The sequence below is a fragment of the Salmo salar genome, chromosome 13, assembly GCF_965601325.2.
Source record: "Salmo salar chromosome 13, fSalSal1, whole genome shotgun sequence".
Classification (NCBI taxonomy): Eukaryota; Metazoa; Chordata; class Actinopteri; order Salmoniformes; family Salmonidae; genus Salmo; species Salmo salar.
The window spans coordinates 26,940,115-26,962,274 of record NC_138303.1 but is presented as its reverse complement, the minus strand read 5'-3'; the positions used below and the strand labels follow the sequence as shown (position 1 = coordinate 26,962,274).

General features: G+C 42.7%; 1 protein-coding gene across 3 annotated transcripts in view; it reads left to right on the top strand.

Moving 5' to 3' along the window:
- Positions 1 to 22,160, top strand: part of LOC106566730 (uncharacterized) — a 45,635-nt gene that overhangs the window by 14,665 nt on the left and 8,810 nt on the right. For all 3 annotated transcript variants that reach the window (XM_014135057.3, XM_014135058.3, XM_082959914.1), the window contains 13 exons: positions 51 to 1,065; positions 1,265 to 1,484; positions 1,652 to 1,891; positions 2,118 to 2,304; positions 17,542 to 18,040; positions 18,348 to 18,507; positions 18,718 to 18,834; positions 19,065 to 19,169; positions 19,376 to 19,529; positions 19,773 to 20,526; positions 21,313 to 21,466; positions 21,636 to 21,725; positions 21,831 to 22,026. In XM_014135057.3, coding sequence (XP_013990532.3) covers positions 51 to 1,065; positions 1,265 to 1,484; positions 1,652 to 1,891; positions 2,118 to 2,304; positions 17,542 to 18,040; positions 18,348 to 18,507; positions 18,718 to 18,834; positions 19,065 to 19,169; positions 19,376 to 19,529; positions 19,773 to 20,526; positions 21,313 to 21,466; positions 21,636 to 21,725; positions 21,831 to 22,026 — 3,891 coding nt within the window. The remainder of the gene's footprint in view (positions 1 to 50; positions 1,066 to 1,264; positions 1,485 to 1,651; positions 1,892 to 2,117; positions 2,305 to 17,541; positions 18,041 to 18,347; positions 18,508 to 18,717; positions 18,835 to 19,064; positions 19,170 to 19,375; positions 19,530 to 19,772; positions 20,527 to 21,312; positions 21,467 to 21,635; positions 21,726 to 21,830; positions 22,027 to 22,160) is intronic.

Genomic DNA, 22,160 nt, shown 5'->3' with positions numbered 1-22,160 from the left:
ATGCATTTTCTGTCATTGTTTTTCTATCCTTGCTGTTCTCCTTGGTGTAGAGGAGCACAGAGGAGATGCAGAGCAGGTGGAGGGGGCCGACAGGAGTGCTAGGCCGACCATCAGCGAGTTCAAAAAGACCTGGGGCTTCAGGCGGACCACGGTTGCCAGAAGAGAGTTTGTGGGATTGGATGAGATTGAAGATCCAGAATCTCCACCCCTACCCACACGTCGGGGCAGAGGCCGCCCAGCCAAGACCTATTCAAGACGTGGGCGAGGGGGGAGAAGGAGCGTCCCGGCCGACCTGGAGTACTCCGTAACGGCCTCCCCCATTCCAATGGACACAGAGCCTTCCTCAGAACCCCAAGAGCCCTGCCCAGGTGGCAGCCTAGATCCCACCTCTTGGCAGGACTTTGGATCTGCATTTGGCACTGCTTTTTCTCTACTTGGGGAGAAGGAGGAGGACCTCATGCCCATGACTGCTCCTGCCCAAACTATGGCTGCCACTGCCCCTAGCTATGGGGCTAGTAGGGACGTAGAAGTTGTCTCCAGTATTGAGGAGGACAGTGATGAGCTGACCCTGAAGCAGCTCCAGGAGCGGCTGAGCACAAGGGGGAGAGGGGAGTCCAGGGGGAGGGGGGTCAGAGGGAGGGGGAGGGGAAGAGGCAGAGGTAGAGGACGTGGTAGAGGTAGGGGGCGTGGGAGGGGTAGGGGTGTAGAGCCAGAGTCGAGCACTGCGGATGAAGAGGAGGTTATTTTTGTAAATGAGTTGGAACCGCAGCAGGTGCATCAGCCTCAGGAGGAAAGGGAGAGGAGTCCTGAGAAGGTTGTGGTAGAGTCTCAAAGCCCTTCTCCTTCTCAACAGTCGAGCTCAGACTCTATGCCTCCTCTTGAGTCTGATCCAGAAACAACAGAAGAAAAGGCTAGCCAAAATGATAATGTAACAGAGGCAAAGGACAAGGTGGAAGAGGAGGAGAGGATCGAGGAAGAAAAGTCAGAGTATTCTAGCATATCGGATAGTGAGGGCTACAACCCCCATGCCCTTTACTGCATCTGTCGACAGAGGCACAACAAAAGGTATGTGTGTAGCATTGTCCTGGACGGTATTCATCTGTGAAAACAAACAAGCAAGCCTTATGTTTTTGGTTTAGCAACTCTACATCTCGGCTCTTTCCATCTGCCACACACATCTATTTCTAAATTGTCTGTGGTTGCTGATTTTAGTTATTGTTCTTTAGCTGACTTTTTCTTATTGCTCATCTGATTCCTTATCCAGGTTCATGATCTCCTGCGACAATTGTCTGGAGTGGTTCCATGGCGACTGCGTTGGCGTCAGCGAGATTCAAGGCCGAAAGCTTGAGAGGAGTGGACGAGACTGGATCTGCGCCACCTGCACCAACAAGAGCCAGCCAGACCCCCAGCAGAGCTCCCCTGACTGTCTGACACTGCCCTACTCGGGGGAGGAGGAGATTGTACATGAGGAGCAGACCAGCGAGGTGAGAACAAAAAAACACTGATTCCTTTGCTAGCAAGCAAGGAAATAAATTGTAGTTTGTGGTGTTATATGGCTTTCCTTGCTTTGTACGGCACAAACTTGACTACATTTTAACCATGGTGTTTAGTTGCATGTTTGAGATGTGTGCTAACGTGAGTCTGGTCCTAGGAGGCTGTGGTGCAGGAGGTGACAGAGATGGTTGCTGAGGCTGAGATGGAGTTGGATGGTTCCTTACCCCAGTGCATCGGCTCAGGGTGCAGTAAGCACGCCCTGCCTGACTCCGTTTACTGCGGCACAGACTGCATCCTCCGGCACGCGGCTGCCACTATGAAGACGCTCTCCAGCTCCAAAGAGACTAAAACCAAGCAACGCCCACAGAGGAGAGCAGCAGCCAAACTTGGCCCCAAGGTAACCCGTGGTTCAAAATAGGTTGTTTTGGTTAAGAGACTGTGCCTAAGCTTTTTACTTTTTTTCTTCTGTATGTTGTCCTTGTTTTGTTTTGGTGATGAATGTATGCTGAGATTGTTACCTTTTGAAATGGATAAAGCTGACACTGACACAATCACTCACATAGTATGAGTACATTTAACCCCAAATAAGCTGATGTTGACCTCTCTGAATATTTTGACCACAGGGTCAGAGGTCGGCTAGGATGCCCCAGAGGTTGTTGGCAGAGCGGCCCGAAGAGGAGGGTGAGGAAGAGGAGGCTGAAGAAGTTGAGGACAAGGAAGCTGACACATCTACATCTGCCTTATCCTGTGACCCTAGTCTCACTGCAGTACAGGCCACATCCATAGAATCACCTATGTTTTACAAGTCGAGTATGTATCACTCACAGCACATGCATATCCAACACATACAGAATACTTTCACTCAGTTGGCATTCATCAGACACTAGCTATAATGTTACCTATACCATCCACAATCTGTAGGTGTAGGGAGACGAGGTTATTTGCAGGGGTCAGCAGCAATGGGTAAGTGTACACATTTTGGCAACTTTATAAAATGTTTTCCTTCAACTAGTTGAACAGGAAACGTTGAAAAAGAATAGAAACCAAACCAATCAACAATCCAAATGAAATGTCCTCAGTTCCCAAATAGTAGAACGTTTATTATAGTCTGGTTGAGACGCTTCTACTTCAATACCACCATCTTTCTACAGTCCAATATTTTAATAGTTGCCAATGTTTTGATTTGACAAATATTGAAACCGGTACGTTAGTTCACTGACAGCCTTACATGGCAACAACATAACTACAAGGTACAGGCTGAAATTGGGTGAGTCTGTCTTAAAGAAAAACATTTTCTTTGTTAGGAAATACAGCGGAAGTATGTTTACATTTTTTAAATTTATTTTCATTTTTTACACAAGTTGTTCAGATAAAAATCACTGTTTGATGGAAAGCGCAAAACAAAACACATGAATATGGTTTTAGTTCAAAGAACATGAAACAAAATGAATGCTCGGTCACTATGGTCCAAAAACAAGGTTTCTCCGGTCATCCAGTAGTGCCTGGTATAGGAAATAGATTAATTCAACAATGGATGAAAAACCGGTGACATGGCAATAGCACATTTTCTCCCTCTCAAAGATGGCAACCGAATGCAAGCTACAGACCAGTTGAGCTTTTGGAGGAACTGGTTTGAATTCTTTGCAATGGTGTTTGAACTGTGACTGGTGGTGGAAAACTGAAGAGAATCATCCAGTCTTATAAGATTTATAGAGCGATGTTCACCGGTTAATAGCAAAGGCCAAGGTTTGCTTTGGGTTGGTGTAAACCCTTGGCTAAATTTCAAGCTTCCACTTCTCAACAATCACTTATTTTGGCTAGACACATCTGTACCATTGGCACAATGCAATGGTCTCTGTTTTTCCTACTCTCTTTTTCTTCTGCGCTGTTCACAATATTGCTTTCATGTAACCTGTGTTTTGATATCAGTGCTCATGGAGGAAGGGACAAGCGCCACGTTGCCAACTTGAAACTTTTTTTATAATGAAGAATTTAGAATTTGTATCTTAAACAAGGTGCAGTGTCATACCATACTTGCACACACGGGACACCAAAACACGCACATCCATATTGTACATTCAGACTCAGATCGGCTCATGGAGGAGAGGGGACTATTGAGATGCATCCCTTGTCCTTAGTCTTACTAGATTGCGCTCATCCTCTTGAGCTCCATTGCTTTAGCTATAAACCACTTCTACAGGGCTGTGTTGTTTTAAAGGCCCAATGCAGCTGTTTTTATATCAATATCAAATAATTTCTGGTTAACAATTAAGTACCTTACTGTAATGGATTCCCATTTAAAATGGGCAAAAATATAAACTCAACATGCAACAATTTACAGTTCATATAATTTACAGTTCATAAAAGGAAATCAGTCAATTGAAATGCATTCATCGGGTCCGAATCTGGATTTCACATGACTGGGAATACGAATATGTTGGTCAGAGATGACTTAAAAAAAGGTAGTGGCGTGCTTCAGAAAACCAGTCGGTATCTGGTGTGACCACCATTTGCCTCATGCTGCACGACACATCTCCTTCGCATAGAGTTAATCAGGCTGGTGATTGTGGCCTTTGGAATGTTGTCCCACTTCTCTTCAATGGCTGTGCGAAGTTGCTGTGTATTGGCAGGAACTGGAACACGCTGTCATACACGTCGACCCAGAGCATCCCAAGCATGATCAATGGGTGACATGTCTGGTGAGTATGCAGGCCATGGAAGAACTGGGACATTTTCAGCTTCCAGGAATTGTGTACAGAGCCTTACGACATGGGGCCATACATAAGGTGATGACAACAATGGGCCTCGGGATCTCGTCACGATATCTCTGTGCATTCAAATTGCCATAGATAAAATGCAATTGTGTTTGTTGTCCGTAGTTTATTCCTGCCGCCCATACCATACCAACCCCACCGCCACCTTGGGGGACTCTGTTCACAACGTTGACATCAACAAACCGCTCACCCACACGACGCCATACATGTAGTCTGCAGTTGTGAGGTCGGTTGGCCGTACTGCCAAATTCTCTAAAATGACATTGGAGGCAGCTTATGGTAGACAAATGAATATTCAATTATCTTGCAACAGCTCTGGTGGACATTCCTGCAGTCCGCTTGCAAATTGCACACATGAGACCTCTGGTGTTGTGACTGCACATTTTAGAGTGGCCTTTTACTGTCCACAGCACGGTACACCTGTGTAATGTTTAATCAGCTTCTTGATATGCCACACCTGTCAGCTGAACGCACTATCTTGGCAAAGGAGAAATGCTCACTAACAGGGATGTAAACAAATTAGTGAACAAAATTTGAGAGAAATAAGCATTTTCTGTGTATGGAACATTTGTAGGATATTTTATTTCAGTTCATAAAACATGGGACCAACACTTTACATATTGTACTTATATTTTAGTTTAGTGTAGTTTTTTTGCACAACTTTCTCCAGCAAGAATTTTACTAGGACGGTCTGGGAGTGGTCTGATTGAGGAAGAGGAAAATAGAAAACGAGCTGTAGAGGTTTAGAACTCTCTTTATTGGTCTATTAACTAATTAACTGCATGGCGATGTCACTATGGAAAGCCGAAACTCCTACCCATCCAAATCTGCTGATTTAGAAGGTCCTATGTAGATTGTATTTTCAAAAATTAACTATCATGAAATAACATTGATATATTTTTATCACACTTTTACAGTATTAGTGATGTGTCATCAGCTGTTGTACAATATAATACCAAACACAGGAAAACTGAATTTTGACTGCACTGGGCCTTTAAAACAATGCTTCAGCTATTCGTCAAAGGAAAGCAGGATCATATTCACCTAAGCCCCGGACACGGCACTATCTATCCAGACATGGGATTTGTTTTCAGAAGCATCTATTCATAAACGCTACATCTGTATCTTACGATTCATTCATGCTTTTAAAGAAAGCTACCATAGTTGACAACATTTGCTACAAGTTGTCATGAAGTGCTTGACAGTAACCTGGCCTAGACCCCAAAGTCTAAGCAGAACCCCAGTGGCAAGAAAAAGAAGCCTTGAGAGGAACCAGACTGAGGGGAGGCCCATCCTCCTCTGGCTCTACCAGGTAGAAGTTACATACAAATACAATGTATGTAAAAAGAATATGAGCAGGGACAGACCGTTTTCTGTATCTGCAAGGCACACACAGTTATTGCTGTTTTGGCCAGATAGTTGTCCATAAAAGACTTATAATACTCAAAGGTTTTTGGATATAGACTTTGACACAGCATGATGGGACAGACCAATATGTGGAGGCACCAACAGGCAGTGGCGGTTCTAGACCATTTCAACTGGGGGGCCAGTTGTACTGTTAGAGGGGCCAGTTACATTAGACGTTATTGTTGTCATATCATTTTCTTCACTGCATTGCAGGCATTAGCAGGCAAAAGACCATGTTCATAATCATTAGTGTTCCGCGTTGCCACTGTCTAATAACGGATGTAAAAAAAGAACAATAGCAAAAATGTCATGTAAAAATTATTTCATGTGCCACAAGGGGGTCCAAAATTGTTGTCACAGGGGCACTGCCCCCCCCCCCCCCCCCCAGAACCGCCCCTGCCAACAGGTAGGGTGAAGCAGAAAGGGAGGGAATGTGGCAGTAGGGCAGCATCTAGACGTATTGGTGGAAAGCTGTCTATAATGGTAGTAATTGAGTACAAAAAAGGCAGTCCCAGCCAGTGCCAATGTTCACTTTGGCACCTTTTCCCATACCAGACCATTCACAACTGTTCAGTGATGTTTAATGTGGACCTGTGATTTCACTTGGATAAGTATGACAGTGTCTAGATTGATTCATACGTGACCAAAGTTTTTCCCTCAAAGTGAGTTTGAACTTTCCAGTATGCTAAAGAAATTTAGATTTTGGACATTGGTTATTGTCACTAGTGTCCAGAGGCAGGACTGGGTCCTCTGCCTTGCCCTCTGGTAATGCTGCCCCTTTACCCAAGCCACTTGGTATTCAAGAGTACCGATGTTCAGCAGTTAGGGTGCCAGTGTCAAATGATCTATCAGTCCTATTCCCAACTAATTTTTGACTTACCAGAGACCTTGCAGCAACTGACATGATTGTACAGATTTTATTTAGCTAGTGCATTTAGCGAGGGGAAAAAATGGTCATACTCGATGAATATTGCAATACATATTTGTTCATGAGGAAACACAAACTCAAATAATTAAAAATTTGATTTTTTTTTTGGGGGGGGGGGCGGCGTGTGTTTTTTTTTGTGTTTTTTTTAAGGGGAACTGGAGCTCTGCATCCCTTTACATATATCCCCCCACTCTTTATTTCAGACAGGTGGCAAGTAGATGGGGTTACAGGTTGGTAGAGGGGAGAACAGGAGGAAAGTGGTGGTTGCAGTGGGATTTGATCCCATGCTGTTCTGGGGGACTGCTTCTCCACGCCACCAGCAGTTGGAACTTAAACTATTGTCAATTGCAGTGTCATATATATATACACACACACATAAGCAAATGATGCACTAGTCAATCTTTGGCTCACTTTTAGTCTTATGTCTGGCCACACAAATCCTTACTGGACTGATGCTGGCCATACACTACACCTCTGACATTTCTACAGCTCTCAAACACAAACCCCAACATGCGCACAGACACGGGACACCAACAAACACAGACATATTTTACACTCAGACCAGAGGGAGAGAGGATTCTATGCAAATAGGGACTGGGAGATTTGGAGAGCGGAGCAGTTTTTCAGCTGGAGCATGGAGCCGCTGAGAGGATGTTCAGATGCCATGCAGGATTTCTCCAAGGATCCTGACAAACAATGAATGCCAGATTCATAGATCCATTTCAATGAAGAAGACTGAAGTACACCGCTGGCCAATGCCACTGACATAATCACTACTGCAATGCCTGGCAGATCAGCAGAAGTTGTAAAATTAACCTTCCAATAATTTGGAACATGACCTGAATTATCCTATTAGGATTTGAAATCCCTCACAAAAGGGGACACTTGCTCCTTTGCTCTACAGTTGGGTTACAGTTTATTTGTCTTTGAATTAATTCAATAACCTGCATCAGTGAACACCTGTTTGAATCCTGGACGTGAATGGGATTCAGTGAAATGCCATAGAAGTGCGCAAGGAGTACAGCAGTTTATTTAGTTATTGCACACATGGAACAATGACTAAGGCTGTGTTATGTTCTTCAAGCAGCCCAATTGTTCTTTTTTTTCACTAATTGGTATTTTGACCAATCAGATCAGCTCTGAAAAAATACCAGAATAGTTACACATTTTAGTAACCTAGTCAAATATACAAGCATTATTCTGTACCATAGAAGGATCTTCCACAAAACAGACATGCATTTTATGTACATCATAGTATTTTTTATTTTTTTTTACTGTGGTTCTGTTTTTATTTTTGACAGTTAAAAGTCCTGAACACATCTGACACTAGAGGAATGCAACCTCATCGCTAATACCCTTAGAATGTGGCCATGTGTCTTACATCAGTTCTCACCAGTCAAATGGAAACATTTGACGTAGATGACCAGCTGAATTTGTTTTATATCGATCTGATACGTTTCAGATTCACATACAAGTATTCACACCCTCTCTGGTATTTTGCAGAGGTGGACTGGGTCTATTGCACTACCTGAGATGAGTGACTCACTAATATGGTCTGAGACACCTAGACCTGTTTTTAGTCACAACCAAGATTTAGGCTGCAGTCAAATGACCTCTACTTCCTCAGTTTTTACAGATTTCAATGAACTATAGCAAGGCTAGGTGGAGACATCATCATTGCTTATTTTGCACGTGTTACTCTACTTTCATGGGGGACTCCAGGTGGTGCACCTTTTCGTTCCAGCACTAACAATACCTGTGCAGCATCATAGTCCCCATGATTAAGGAAAACTTTTATTCCTTTATTCCTTTATTATTGCAGATCTGAAGGAACTGGATAGGTGTAAGCAATATGTGTCTTCATATCTGCTATCTGTTCAACAGTTATCTACCGTTTTAGCTTTTCGTCCTGAGTCCCCAATTGTTAAACACAAGCACCCTCTACTGGCCAGACAGAATCGTTTTTAAAAAGTGCAATTATTCAGTGTGACGGTCTCCTGAGAATGTATCATATTCCCGTACCCCCGAGACAAGTGTCGTGAGAAATCCCCAATACTAATAGCACAGAGTTTGTAAACCCAAAAGCGCAAAATCGCGAGACTTCCGGGAACACTTGTGAAACAGACAGACCAGTCCGGGGTTTTAGAAGGCAATGAGAAAAATTCTTCCTTTGTTGTTCATTTTCTCAATCTGAAGGCACAACCTAGATTAGAGCCAATGTCTTAATTAAGTAGTTGAACATGTTATTACTCCAACCTCGTGAAAGTGACACGTTTTGTCAAAAACAACTTTATATCAAGGAGTGCCGTTGATTTGACATCCTGAACATGTGCAGTTCGGCGCGAGACGAACGTTTGGCCCATGACGTGTTTCTATGCTAGCCAACGTCGACATGACATCGCCTACAAGTGTGATCCGGGATTTCTATTTGGAGATGCAGTTTTAGCCTATCTTCATACTGTACTGTCTGATAATATTTTAACGATACATCATTTTACATTTGTTCATGTTTGAATAGCATTCTATTGTAGAAACGACTATATCAAATACTGTAAGCATTCTGAGTAAGATGTTATACAGTTGTTCAACTACACACATTCAATACCCTGATCATAATTTGTTTAATTGCTCATGATGTTCTTTATATCCAAGTCACTTGATTGCTGCAAGGGTGCCGTTCCATTTACTTGCTAATGTGAATTGTTAAGACTCAAGCATAGAGCTTGACCTGATTGTTGCTTTTACAATCTAAAACAGATGCCTTACAGAAGAAGGATGTACTTCTCCAAAGTACACACTAGACACACTTAAACCTCAATCTCACAAATTATCATATGACAGCAGTCCGATAAAGTACATAAATAGTAATCTGTAGTTTCTCCAATAGATCGACTTTGTATATAGTATTGGTTGGGTTGGATGTGATCTTATAGTAGGATCAGAACAGGATCTGTAGAATCATTTAATCAAGCAAATTTTGTAATATTACTTGATGCAACCACTGAATGGAGATTGAGTAGGAAAGTGTGGATTTCACCAGAAGTTCTGTGTTTATGGAGCGAGCCCATTAACACCTATGCCATAACGTTCCAGGACCTTGTTTCCCAGAGCATTTGTAGCGTCAAGATCATATATTTTAGTAGCCGAGGTCTTTCCCAGAGCCTTCGTTAGTATTGTTGCTCTTAAAAACCTTTGCACATCTACGGAGTGATCCTGACCACTCATAGAGCAGCCAAAGTGCATCTTTAGGCTTCTTTTCTGCCTTACCTCACAAGATAATCCTTATAAAACAATGTAAGTGTTTTTGTGTGAATGGTCATGATCGTACAATGTTACATTTTTCATTTGGGTAATGTATAGGATATAATGTAATATTTGAAATATGTATTTATAACATTTTGTTAAGTTTGGTTTTATTTGATCCAAAGCTGAATCTTATCGGGTACAAATTGGACACATCTGGAAGTCTATAAATGGCAAGCCATTGTCAGAGGTCATTGGAACAACAATAATACAGCATGGCTGCTATTCAGCGGATTGTTTATCCAACATAACCGGCAGCTCCGTCTGCGCAGTCGGTTGGTGTAAATAAATCTGCATGTCCGTTGCAGCCCCATCATTGTGAGGCATAGCCATGGAAGTAGTAGGGATGCTAATGTTGCTGTCATAACCCCCCCCCCCCCCCCCCCCCGGGCGAAATAATAACAGCATCGCCACCCCCAAACGTCTTCCGTGGCTATGCACTGAGGTGCAGCTTCTAACAGCCTTGTGTTTTTACTCAGTGTGGCGTTTCCTCCAGGGCTTTGGGGATGGACACAGAATATATATTTTTATGAAAAACTAAATGTGTGTAGTAGAGGGTTAGTCACTGTGTATATTTGTGGGCTAAAAGGAAACGATCTGATACAGATATATTGTGGTGTGCAGTGTCCTAAAGCACTGTAGGAAAGAAGATTACTGTGGTTCAAATCTTTACATTTATGAACATCACATGACAAATGGTTAGTTTATTTTCATACATAAAACCTAGTCTTCGAAATGTTTAGGCCTAGCCTACCTTTCACATGAAATGTGGGCTATTAGTAGTGTTTGCTTATGATGCCAGCGCCATTTGGGAAACACTCTTGAAACATTGGCTCGTAAGTAACGATGCATTTAGTATGATCATATAATGCTTAAGTTACAACGCAACTGGGAAACGAGGCCCAGACCTCTTAGCAGATGTCATTGTGCGCTCACATACAGGGAGGCTCTCCCTCTCTCCAGGAGTGTCCTGCACACACACACCCCAATGCAAACAGGGGAACACTTCTTCAAAGGCTCAGAGTAACAAAGAATACATGTCATTTCAATGCTTCCATCAATAGCGATGGAAGCTGGAACAGCTAAAGCAACACTTGAACCAGCAGAGGACAATTCAATTGCGCTACTGCCTGTGCCATAAAGTTCCAGACCTCATGGCAAGAGCCATAGTATACTTTCCGAAGGCAGACTTCAATAAAAGTGATGATATAGGGGGCTACGTAGCTGAAGAAAAGAGAAATTAAAGTACCGTATGTTCCTCCATGACAGGGATCTACCATGCCAGTCCTTCGAGGGCTGAAGTCCTACTTGTTTTCATGTCTCCCTGGCACTTCACTGATCAATCTGTATCATTGATTAGCCATTGACCACCTGATAATCCAGGTTTTTAGCTTGTTATGAAAAAGCAAAGACGAAAACCAGCGTATACGGCATCCATCAATTATTAGTGTTGTGTACCTCTCCACTATAAGGAACAAATCTGCCATGCCCAGTGTCAGGTCTAATAGACTGGACATAACATAGTAAACGTAAATCCGGGACACTCAATTTAGTTTATGTTACGTTTGGTATGGTTACATACAGTGCTTGACTTGGACAGAAATAAATGCGGGTACTCATTTTGGGTGCCGGTACTGTTTATAATTAGGAGCATGAGCTCCACAGTACTTTTGAGCTAATATTCTACAAGCGGAACAGGAGCTCAAGCAGTAGAACGTTTGCGGTGCCGGTACTTGTCTCGTGTGAGCTCCTGCCCAAGTCAAGCACTGGTTACATAAGAGAGGAGGTCACTTAAGGCAAAAACGAAAGGAGGACGTCTGGAACTCTTGGAGGGATGCGACACCATTCTGGGTTGAGATCTGGTGACAAACACACACACCCTTTAAACCCCCTATGCTCTTTTGAGACTCCTCTTTCAAAGTCACTGAGATCTCTTCTAGCCATGCTTTCCAAAATAATTGGCAACTGGGCATTTTTATACATGACCCAGGGTTTCCGTTAGCCGGCTTTTGGTCAATATATATTTTTTAAAGCGAATAAATAAAATTTGCACCGGCCAATTGTCCAGGAGAAGAAAAAATTCCATTGTGAAATAATTCTTTGATAGAAATACCAGTCGACGTAAATACATTTGACTGGTCATGCTTATCGGTCTATAGGTTCATTTACATAATTTAGTGGAATTAAATTGCCGCGTGTACATTTTATTAGTGATTTAGGCTCTTATTTATCACAGATACAGAGTATTTGAATGTAAAATCTGTCAGACAGCGTGAGTTGCATCTCAAACAGCTAATTCATAGGCAATGGAAGGCAGGCTTCATCAGCGCATCACACACCACTTCGCAATGATCTGGAGGCAGTATGCATTTTCAAAATAGATACTTCATTGTTTGAACCTGAACGTTTTACTACATATTATGATGCATGTCTTACATTGCTTCAAAGTAGGCCTTGCCAAAATCAGACCATATCTGTGGAGGCAATTATTTTATATCAACTTTCTTTCGTTGTCCACCAGCCAAAGGCCCAATCCTAGTCATATTAGCAACCCATGCTAATTGTTGCATATTAGATCTCACCACTTTCTAAATTTCGAATGGATATTTTAATCTCTGTCACATGAAACCGCTCACATGTGCGGTGCACTTTTGACAACAGTGTTTTCTCGCTAATTGCATTATGGAAAAGACATTCACACAGCCTACTGCCTTGTGTGCATTGCTGCGCTTATCTAAACATTCTGATCTGTTACATCAGACTCATTGCTTTTTAACGGTTTGTTTATTTTACGTAGCCTAGGCATACTGGTTGTATGAATTTGGGATCTGTTGTCCCACAACTGTCCCAGCATCTGTTTGGAATAGGCTATTTCTTTCTCAACAGGCTGACCAATAGAATAGGTAAACGTTTCTACTATGGTGGATAGTAGATTGCCATAGGCTAGTGATTTTGCTGTTCGTTACCTGTCTTGCTGGCTGAGGGAAAGTACATTTTGGACAGTTATTCTAACATCTTCAAAGTGTGTGCATCAGAATGTGGTAAGAAGAACCGCACGTCATTGTATCCTCAACTTGCATGTTCTGTTAATATGAATGACCATAATCTAAATGGGATTTCTGTCATTCTGAGCACCATGAGTAGACGCCGTAATCAGGTTACGCGCCCAATGCATATCCGGTAAATTTCCTAATGGAAACCCTTACATGACCCTAAGAATGATGGGATGTTAATTGCTTAACTAACTCAGGAAACACACCTGTAGAAGCACCTGGTTTCAATATACACTATATATAAAAAAGTATGTGGACACCTCTTCAAATTAGTGGATTTGGCTATTTCAGCCACACGGTTGCTGGCAGGTAAATAAAATCGAGCACACCGCCATGCAATCTCCATAGACAAACATTGTCAGAATGGCCTTACTGAAGAGCTCAGTGACTTTCAACCTGGCACCGTCATAGGATGCCACCTTTCCAATAAATCAGTTCGCCCTGCTAGAGCTTCCCCGGTCAACTGTAAGTGCCGTTATTGTGAAGGGGAAATGTCTAGGAGCAACAACGGCTCAGCCGTGAAGTGGTAGGCCACACATGCTTACAGCACAGGAGTGCTGAAGCGCATAACAAGTAAAAATCGTCTGTCCTCCGTTGCAACACTCACTACTGAGTTCCAAACTGTCTGAAAGCAACATCAACCCCACAACTGTTCGTTGGGAGCTTCTTGATATGGGTTTTCATGGCTGAGCAGCCGCACACAAGCCTAAGATCACCATGCGCAATGCCAAGCGTCGGCTGGAGTGGTGTAAAGCTCGCCGCATTGGAATCTGGAGCAGTGGAAACACGTTCTCTGGAGTGATGGATCAATCTTCACCATATGGCAGTCTGACGGACGAATCTGGGCTTGGCGGATGCCAGGAGAACGGTACCGGCCCGAATGCGTAGTGCCAACTGTAAAGTTTGGTGGAGGAAGAATAATGGTCTGGGGCTGTTTGTCATGGTTTGGGCTAGGCCCCTTAGTTCCAGTGAAGGGAAATCTTAATGATAAAGCATACAATAACATTCTAGATGATTCTGTGCTTCCAACTTTGTGGCAACCGTTTGGGTAAGGCCCTTTCCTGTTTCAGCATGACATTGCCCCCATGCACAAAGCGAGGTCCATACAGAAGTGGTTTGTCGAGATCAGTGTGGAAGAACATGACTGGCCTGCACAGAGCCCTGACCTCAACCCCATCGAACACCTTTGGGATGAATTGGAACGCCGACTGCGAGCCAGGTCTAATCGCCCAACATCAGTGCCCGACCTCACTAATGCTCTTGTGGCTGAGTGGAACCAATTCCCTGTAGCAATGTTCCAACATCTAGTAGAAAGCCTTCCTCGAAGAGTAGAGGCTGTTATAGCAGCAAAGCGGGGACCAACTCCATATTAATGCCCATGATTTTGGAATGAGATGTTCGACGAGCAGGTGTCCACATAACTTTGGTCATGTAGTGTACTCTGTATCCCTCATTTACTCGTGTTTCCTTTATTGTGAGGAAGTGAAATAAGCTTCTCCGTCTGCAGTGTCTTGTGGGGGACAAACATAATTTAGCAAAAGCGGAATCAGTCAGGAAACACACTTCCAAGACTGAAATCTCGTTTTTTTCTAATGAGTAACCAAAAAACGTGCCAATCGGCGTGTTCATTGGCTCTTTAACGATGAACAAGCTTTTTCATAAGCCAGGAGTCATTTCATATTAGCAAGGGCATCATTTGGAGGAATTTACTTTGAGTGAAACATTTACTTATAGATAGGTATGGGTAGGGGCATTTTAAAGGTCCTGGGCTGGTTTTCCCAAAAGCATCGTAGCACTAAGATCATCTTAATTCCATTTAAACTATACTGAACAAAAATATAAACGCAATTTGTAAAGTGTTGGTCCCAATTTTCATGAGTTGAAATAAAAGATCCCAGAAATGTTCCATACGCACAAAAAACGTATTTCTCAATTTTGTGCACAAATATGTTTTACGTCCCTGTTAGTGATAATTTCTCCTTTGCCAAGATAATCCATCCGCCTGACAGATGTGGCATATCAAGAAGCTGATTAAACAGCATGATCATTACACAGGTGCACCTTGTGCTGGGGACAATAAATGGCCACTCTAAAATGTGCAGTTTTGTCACACAAAACAATGCCACAGCTGTCTTGTTTTGAGTGAGCATGCAATTGGCATGATGACTGCAGGAATGTCCACCAGAGCTGTTGCCAGAGAATTTAATGATAATTTCTCTAGCATAAGTTGCCTCCAAAATCGTTTTAGAGAATTTGGCAGTGCATCCAACTGGCCTCACAACCGCAGACCACGTGTAACCACGCCAGCCCAGGACCTCCACATCCGGCTTCTTCACCTGCGGGTTCGTGCCATCCCAGGCCCACCCATGGCTGCGCCCCTGCCCAGTCATGTGAAATCCATAGATTAGGGCCTAATTTTATTTATTTCAATTGACTGATTTCCTTCTATGAACTGTAACTCAGTAAAATCTTTGAAATTGTTGCATGTTGCGTTTGTTTGTTCAGTATAAATGGACAAAAGATGATAGTGCAACGATGCTTTTGGGAAACCCAGCCCTGGTTATGTTACCGTGTGGTTGGGTGTTTAAATGCTAAAATTAACATTAACCTTCTTATGATGGTATAAAGGTCAGCCATTTTGATCAGGGAGTTGGTCATCCATGCTTTGCCAGTGCTGTGATAAGATATTGTGTAAAATAATGACTTTGAAGAATGTATGTTTGTTAGCAAGCTAGCCGGCTAGTTTTAGAGGAATGATTCCATTATGATTCCATTCAAATTAACTGCCAATATGCCAACATTCCATTTAAAAACATTGCAGTCAATCCACAGCCCCATACACTGGCTGAAATCAGTTAAGGATAGGACTTGGACACGTTATAAATGCAACAAGTACTGATTGTGTCATATAGCACTCAGCTTTCCAAGAACACAAAAATGGAGACATTTATGATCTGTTTATATGTATTTAAGAGGCTATTTATATGGGGAAAAAATGTGTATAAAACCTGTGTAAACTGTAGGCCTATTTATAATTATATTACAGTATTTTAGGTTGAAAATTCTATTACACAATTTCTGATATCACATGCCTTACTTTAATTTTCCTGCATAAGTAAAATCAGGATTATGCCTCTACTGCCATTCGTTTTATTTAGACTGGTTTGGAATTCTCCCTGGCCAATATGGCTGCCGTTTTTACCCCATTTTGGAACTTTGAGGGTTAATTAATAACATGTAATTTAATAGGATCTCTATGGGTTTCCTACTCTTTTTAAAAATGTGTATTTTTAGATCATTTAAATCATAAATCACAGTACTGCCCTGCTGTCATTGCACAGAAGAACAGAGGGGCCCCTCCCCCAATATAGGTCTTCTTTACCACCTTTCTAGCGTGGAATGACATTGTTTCAATCTTGTCGGCCTCTGTTAGGTAGTTTTAACAGTTATTTAGATGTACTTCTATTACATTGCAGTACAAATTAGATTTTCATTTATATGTTTAATGTTTTAGCACAGGAAATTTTAGGTTTCCGAAATGGAGTCCCACTATCAAGTCAGTTTACATGACGGTTGATCTATCACTCAACTGCTTTAACACCTTCTAGGGTCAAAAGTGGATACATGAATACAAGTGTATTATTGATATATCTTTATTGTCCATTAAACAACAAAGATGATTATATTTTGCTGTCACAATATCAGCACCCAACTGCCCGAGACACACACACAGACGAGAGGCTGAACCCGTCACAGGGTCAGCTGCAGAGCATTTCCTGTGGAGAGGGTGTGATGCCAGCAACACCCCAGTTATTTGATGTAAATGTATTTGCATTGTAGTTGTTTCAAATAGTATTTCAGTGGGCTATGAACAGTCTGTTCTTACTTTTTTTTTGTGTAAATATTTTAGGTTTTTTCGAGGGAACATATCCTGCCCTCTGCCCTTGCCTTACTGTTCTCAATCAAAATACTTCAATTTAGCTGACAAGGAAGAAGAAAATTCACAATTTTCCTACCTGGGATTTTACTAGCTGTGAAAACAATGGCACAGCATCACAAAGTGGGCCACTTTTCTAGTAATGAATTGAGGAACAATTAAAGCCACACTGTACATACCATCAATGAGTGGGCCCCCAACAAAAACATAAACAATTGTGCAAATACATCCCATCACATTTTCCAATGCAGATACAGTTTTGTAGTGGTCAAGGAATAACATTCCATGAGATCAACATGACCTTTTATAACATTATTTGAAGCTCTACATCATTTGGCTTCAGAGTCAAAGGCAATTGTTTTTGGTAATTATTAGGTCAAACAAACCTAATCTCATCACACTACATCTCAGCCTAAGAAAGACCATTTTGAAGCTGATTCATTGGTAGTGGTTAATCACATGCGTGCACTGTTCATACTTAATTAACTGGCAATAACACACATATACATATGTTAACATATTGACCTCATGGCTTATTACACTGACTTCCTATAACAAGTTTTGTTGATTATATTCATAGCTACCAGATGCCATATTGATTTATCAGCGCTGATTCAGTTCCCCTGTTATTCTATTTTTTAACAGCTGGAAAGGCCAGTGAGCAGGTAGAGGTTGAGATTGAGCCCATTTCTCCTCAGACACATTCTCCAGATAACTCTCCCTCAGACATCATCAATGAGTCCTCCCCTCCTCTGGGAAGTGCTCCAGGAAAAACCAAGAGACCAGCAAACAGCTGCAGTGTCTCCAGGAAACCCTCTGTCGATACATCCCCTGTCAAACAACCCAATCCCCCCAAATCCAGCCCCTCTCCGACCCCTGAGGCCCCAAGCACCTCAGCCTCCAGACACCACAAAACAGGGGCCCTGAGGATCGGCAAGACGTCCTTCACCATCCCCAAGAAGCAGCCTCAACCCCTCGTGACTCCCACTCTACCCTCACCTCCACCCCCCACCCAAATGAATGAAACTAGGATCTTGCCCGTGTCCCCAGCCCCTATCGCCCCTTCCTCCAGACCCCCTCAGCCAGCCAACAACCAGGTCAGGCAGAGCATCCAACGCTCTCTCACCAACATCCTGTTCAAGAGGTGAATATAAAGAAAGAGATGACAAAATATACATGGTGGTTAGAAAAGTACACACACTCTCTCTCACACACACACACACACACACTGGATCACATTGATTGACAAAGAAATTATGGCTTAGTCTGAGAAGACACCCTAATCCCTATATAGTGCACTAGTTTTGACCAGAGCCCATAGTTCTCATCAAAGGTACTCCACTATATAGGGGTAGCGTGCCATTTCGGACACACGCATTGCTTGAGCTCTCTTTTGAATGTAGGGCAACATTTTTATTAAAAGATTACTAATTACATTTTGATTTTATTAGGGTGTGCGACTGTGACGATTTGGAGAGGTCTGAGAGTGAAGTGGCGAAGCTGGTCACCAGCATCGAGACGGAGATGTTTAACATATTTAACAATACAGATAGCAAGTACATGAACAAGTACCGAACCATCATGTTCAACCTTAAAGACCCCAAAAATAAGGTTGGTCTATAGACAGCAAAAAAAAACACATATGCCTTGTCATAATAAATAAATCCACATATATAATTCTCTGCTATACAGCATTTCATTCAAAAGGTTATGAAAACAACTATTCAATGTAACAAATGTGCCCCCGTCTGACAAACTAGACTTGTAGTTCACCATGTGGTAGTACGCTTCATTGATTGTCTTATTTGGGTGGGTTTCCAGGGTTTGCTCTACAGCGTCATCCGTGGTGAGGTCAGTCCCTTCAGACTGGCCAGGATGAGCCAGCGGGACATGCAGGCCACAAAGGTCTCAGAGCCGAACAAAAAAGACACTCCAGAGGTACAGTATAATATAGCCTATGCAGGAGCTTAATCTAAGCCAAAAACGTATAATAATAATAATAATAAACTAAAGAAGACCATTCGAGTTTTAATGTCGTGCACAATACTAAAATACAAAAAATGACATAAATAATAACATACAAAATTCACCATAATTCTTCACTGAGAACTATATTTATTATCCAAAACTTTACCAGTTGATTGAGATGTTGTCTGTGTGTCTTGCAGGTCTGGGAGTCTGGTCCCAAAGTCGCATGTGTGCTGCCAAATCCAGCGCCTGAGCCAGTGAAGGTTGATCTACCTAGTCTTCCATTTAGGCCAAGTAGACACATGGTATGTACAACATGTATTATATAACATGTATTGTCTACTCATACTGATGCAATAAAATATCTAGGAAATGATATCGCCCTCAATTATGTGATCAGTTCATCTTCAAATGTAGCATACCTTTTAGATGAGCATATCAGTGTGTCTGTATCTGAGTGTGCATCTGTGTGTAACGTTTTAATGAGTGTGACATGATCCTCTTTTCTCAGGAACAGAAGAGCACTCTCCCTGCTGCCCCTAAGGCCAGACCTAGCCAGTCGAGCCAGAACAGCTCAGTCCCCGACATCCTCAGCTGCATGCTGAAAGACACAACTGCCGAGCACAGAGCTCACCTGTTTGACCTCAAGTGCAAGATCTGCACAGGTAATAAATAAAGATAAAGTAAAATTACAGTGTACACACTACAACAACATCCAACGAACACCATAATATCATGTTCGCCTTCTGCACTGTATCAAACTATTTTAGTGAAGCGCAACAGTGTTGATATAAACCACAATCACTCCCAACGTCAAATTAATGATTTACTGAACTTCTATGTTGTTGAGTGTACTGATGCTGCTAACCAGTGTTTTGTGTGGGTTGGTATCTGTTTCTGCCCTTCAGGTCAGATCACAGTTGAGGGTGAGGAGGAGCCTGTACCCAAGAAGTCTAAACTCTCTGGGTCATCGTCATCCTCCACAAACCCAGACGAATGGAGAGACAGGCCGTCTCGGCCACCCTGGATGTATGCCAGAACAGATCCCAGAACAGAGGACAGAGGATGGAGAACTCCAGCAGGAGATGAATCACCCCTCCTTGCACCCCCCGACTCCCCCACCATCGGTTCCCCTGCCTCCCCCCTAATGGAGGATGACTCTGTCTTAACCATCATGGAATCCCCTGCTTCACCCACAATGGAATCTCCCGCTTCTCCACCAATGGAATCTCCCGCCTCCCCCATTTTGGAATCCCCTGCCTCCCCTGTCATGGATTCTCCCGCCTCCCCCATTCTGGAAACCCGAAAAGCCAAGACACCGTCCAGAATGTATACCCCAGTCATGATTCCGGCTGTTTCTACGGTAACCATTACAAGGCGTGATCCCCGCACTGCTGGCAACCGTTCTGCTGCTATGTCTGGTGACCCCCACACCGCTGGCAACCGCACTCCTGCCATGGCAACTGTCGCCATGTCTACAGTCCCACCTCCACCAGTCTCTTATGTCCCTGCGAAACAGAGTGTTACTCTGAGCAAGCCATTCATGCCCTTGCCACCACCCCCATCCCTGCCACCAACGCCAGCATTACCCAAATCTATCCTGATGAAGCCATCCTCCTCATCGTTCTATGGTTCTTCAGGATCCTCTTCATCCTCGTCAAGGTATCTCCTCTCAGCTTGCCACCATCACTACACGTGATCCTTGACAAGAACATGTTTTATGATAATTAGTTGTGGTGGTTAATTTCTTTACTATCAAATGAGGTGAGACAAACCTATCACACAAGTCAGAGTTATACTTAAACTAAATCTTTATTCACTTATTAATAAGGGAGCAGGTCAATACAACACACATATAAAGTGAATCGGTTGAGTGCTCTGCGAAAATGATGCTGATCGACGAATCACCCTCAGATGTTTAATTGAGAGCCCTGACACAAAGGATACAAATAACTTTTATAGCAAAGATCCACCCCTTTTAGTCCACATGACAAACAACAGATGTGTGGAATGGGTTACAAGGTTAAGATTTGTATGAAAGATCTGCTGTAAAGACTGTTCTCATTGTGTAGAAACCATGCTCTGGCCCCGAGCCATCTTTCCCTGGTACCTTATAGAACAGAAACATTAACTCATGCTATGGAATGTGGTCTTGTTACGTTTATCACCCAAAGCATCGTAACTCTTCTGTCATTATTAAGCCCCCCAGAGGCCCACTTTCAGTTCACACAGACGCAATAGAGTTATAAGAACCCTCTTCTGTTGCATAAAACAACCATTTGATGCAATAACAGTATTATAACATAATCTTGTAATATCCCTCACATAGTGCATGTTCATTTCAGTTAGAATATAAATCTTGTTTCCCCCTCTATGCATGAGTTATATTTGATTTACAGCTGAGTGAATGGGCAGTAATGGACTCTAAATGTGATGATGTGTTTGCAGGGCTGTGAACTCCCACTCCCCTCAAGATGGGGAGACAACCCAGTTCCTGGCCAAGCAGGAAGTAGTGTGGAAGGGCTTCCTCAACATGATCAGTGTGGCCAAGTTCGTCACCAAGGGCTATCTGGTCTCCGGGCCTTCCGAATATCTCAAAGAGGTAACGAATATAACATATAACTTTGCTACCATGACCGCAAGAGAAAATAGGAGAGCATTGTCAGATATCTTTAGATTTGTTTATTTGTGAACATTTAAGACAATACCTTTCATAAACAACCTAGCAGTTTGGTCTATATGGATATTAACAAAACATTTATTTTGTTTAGGATCTGCCTGATACCATACAGCTTGGTGGAAGAATCATGCCTCAAACTGTGTGGGATTACATCGGGAGAGTGAAGACCTCTGTTACAAAGGCAAGCCCTCCCTATGTCATTATGAAAAAAAACTATACAATTTAGACAGAAACACATACACAGACCCTGTCTCAATGATAAGAGATTATTATTATTGGTCCACAGGAGCTGTGTGTGATCCGGTTCCACCCAGCGACAGAGGAGGAGGAGGTGGCCTATGTGTCTCTGTTCTCCTACTTCAGCAGCAGACGGCGCTTCGGGGTGGTGGCCAACAACAGCCGCAGCATTAAAGACATCTACCTCATCCCACTCAGCGCGAAGGAGTCCATTCCTTCCAAACTCCAACCCTTCGAAGGATCAGGTAAGAAAATGCTGTCATTTAGGCCAACATGTAGAAGGCTACACAGATGCCACACTGACATTTGAATGCAGGTATATATTTTTTGATGCTATTTTTTTTAACATTCAAGACTAATCTCCCTACTTCCTGTTTAT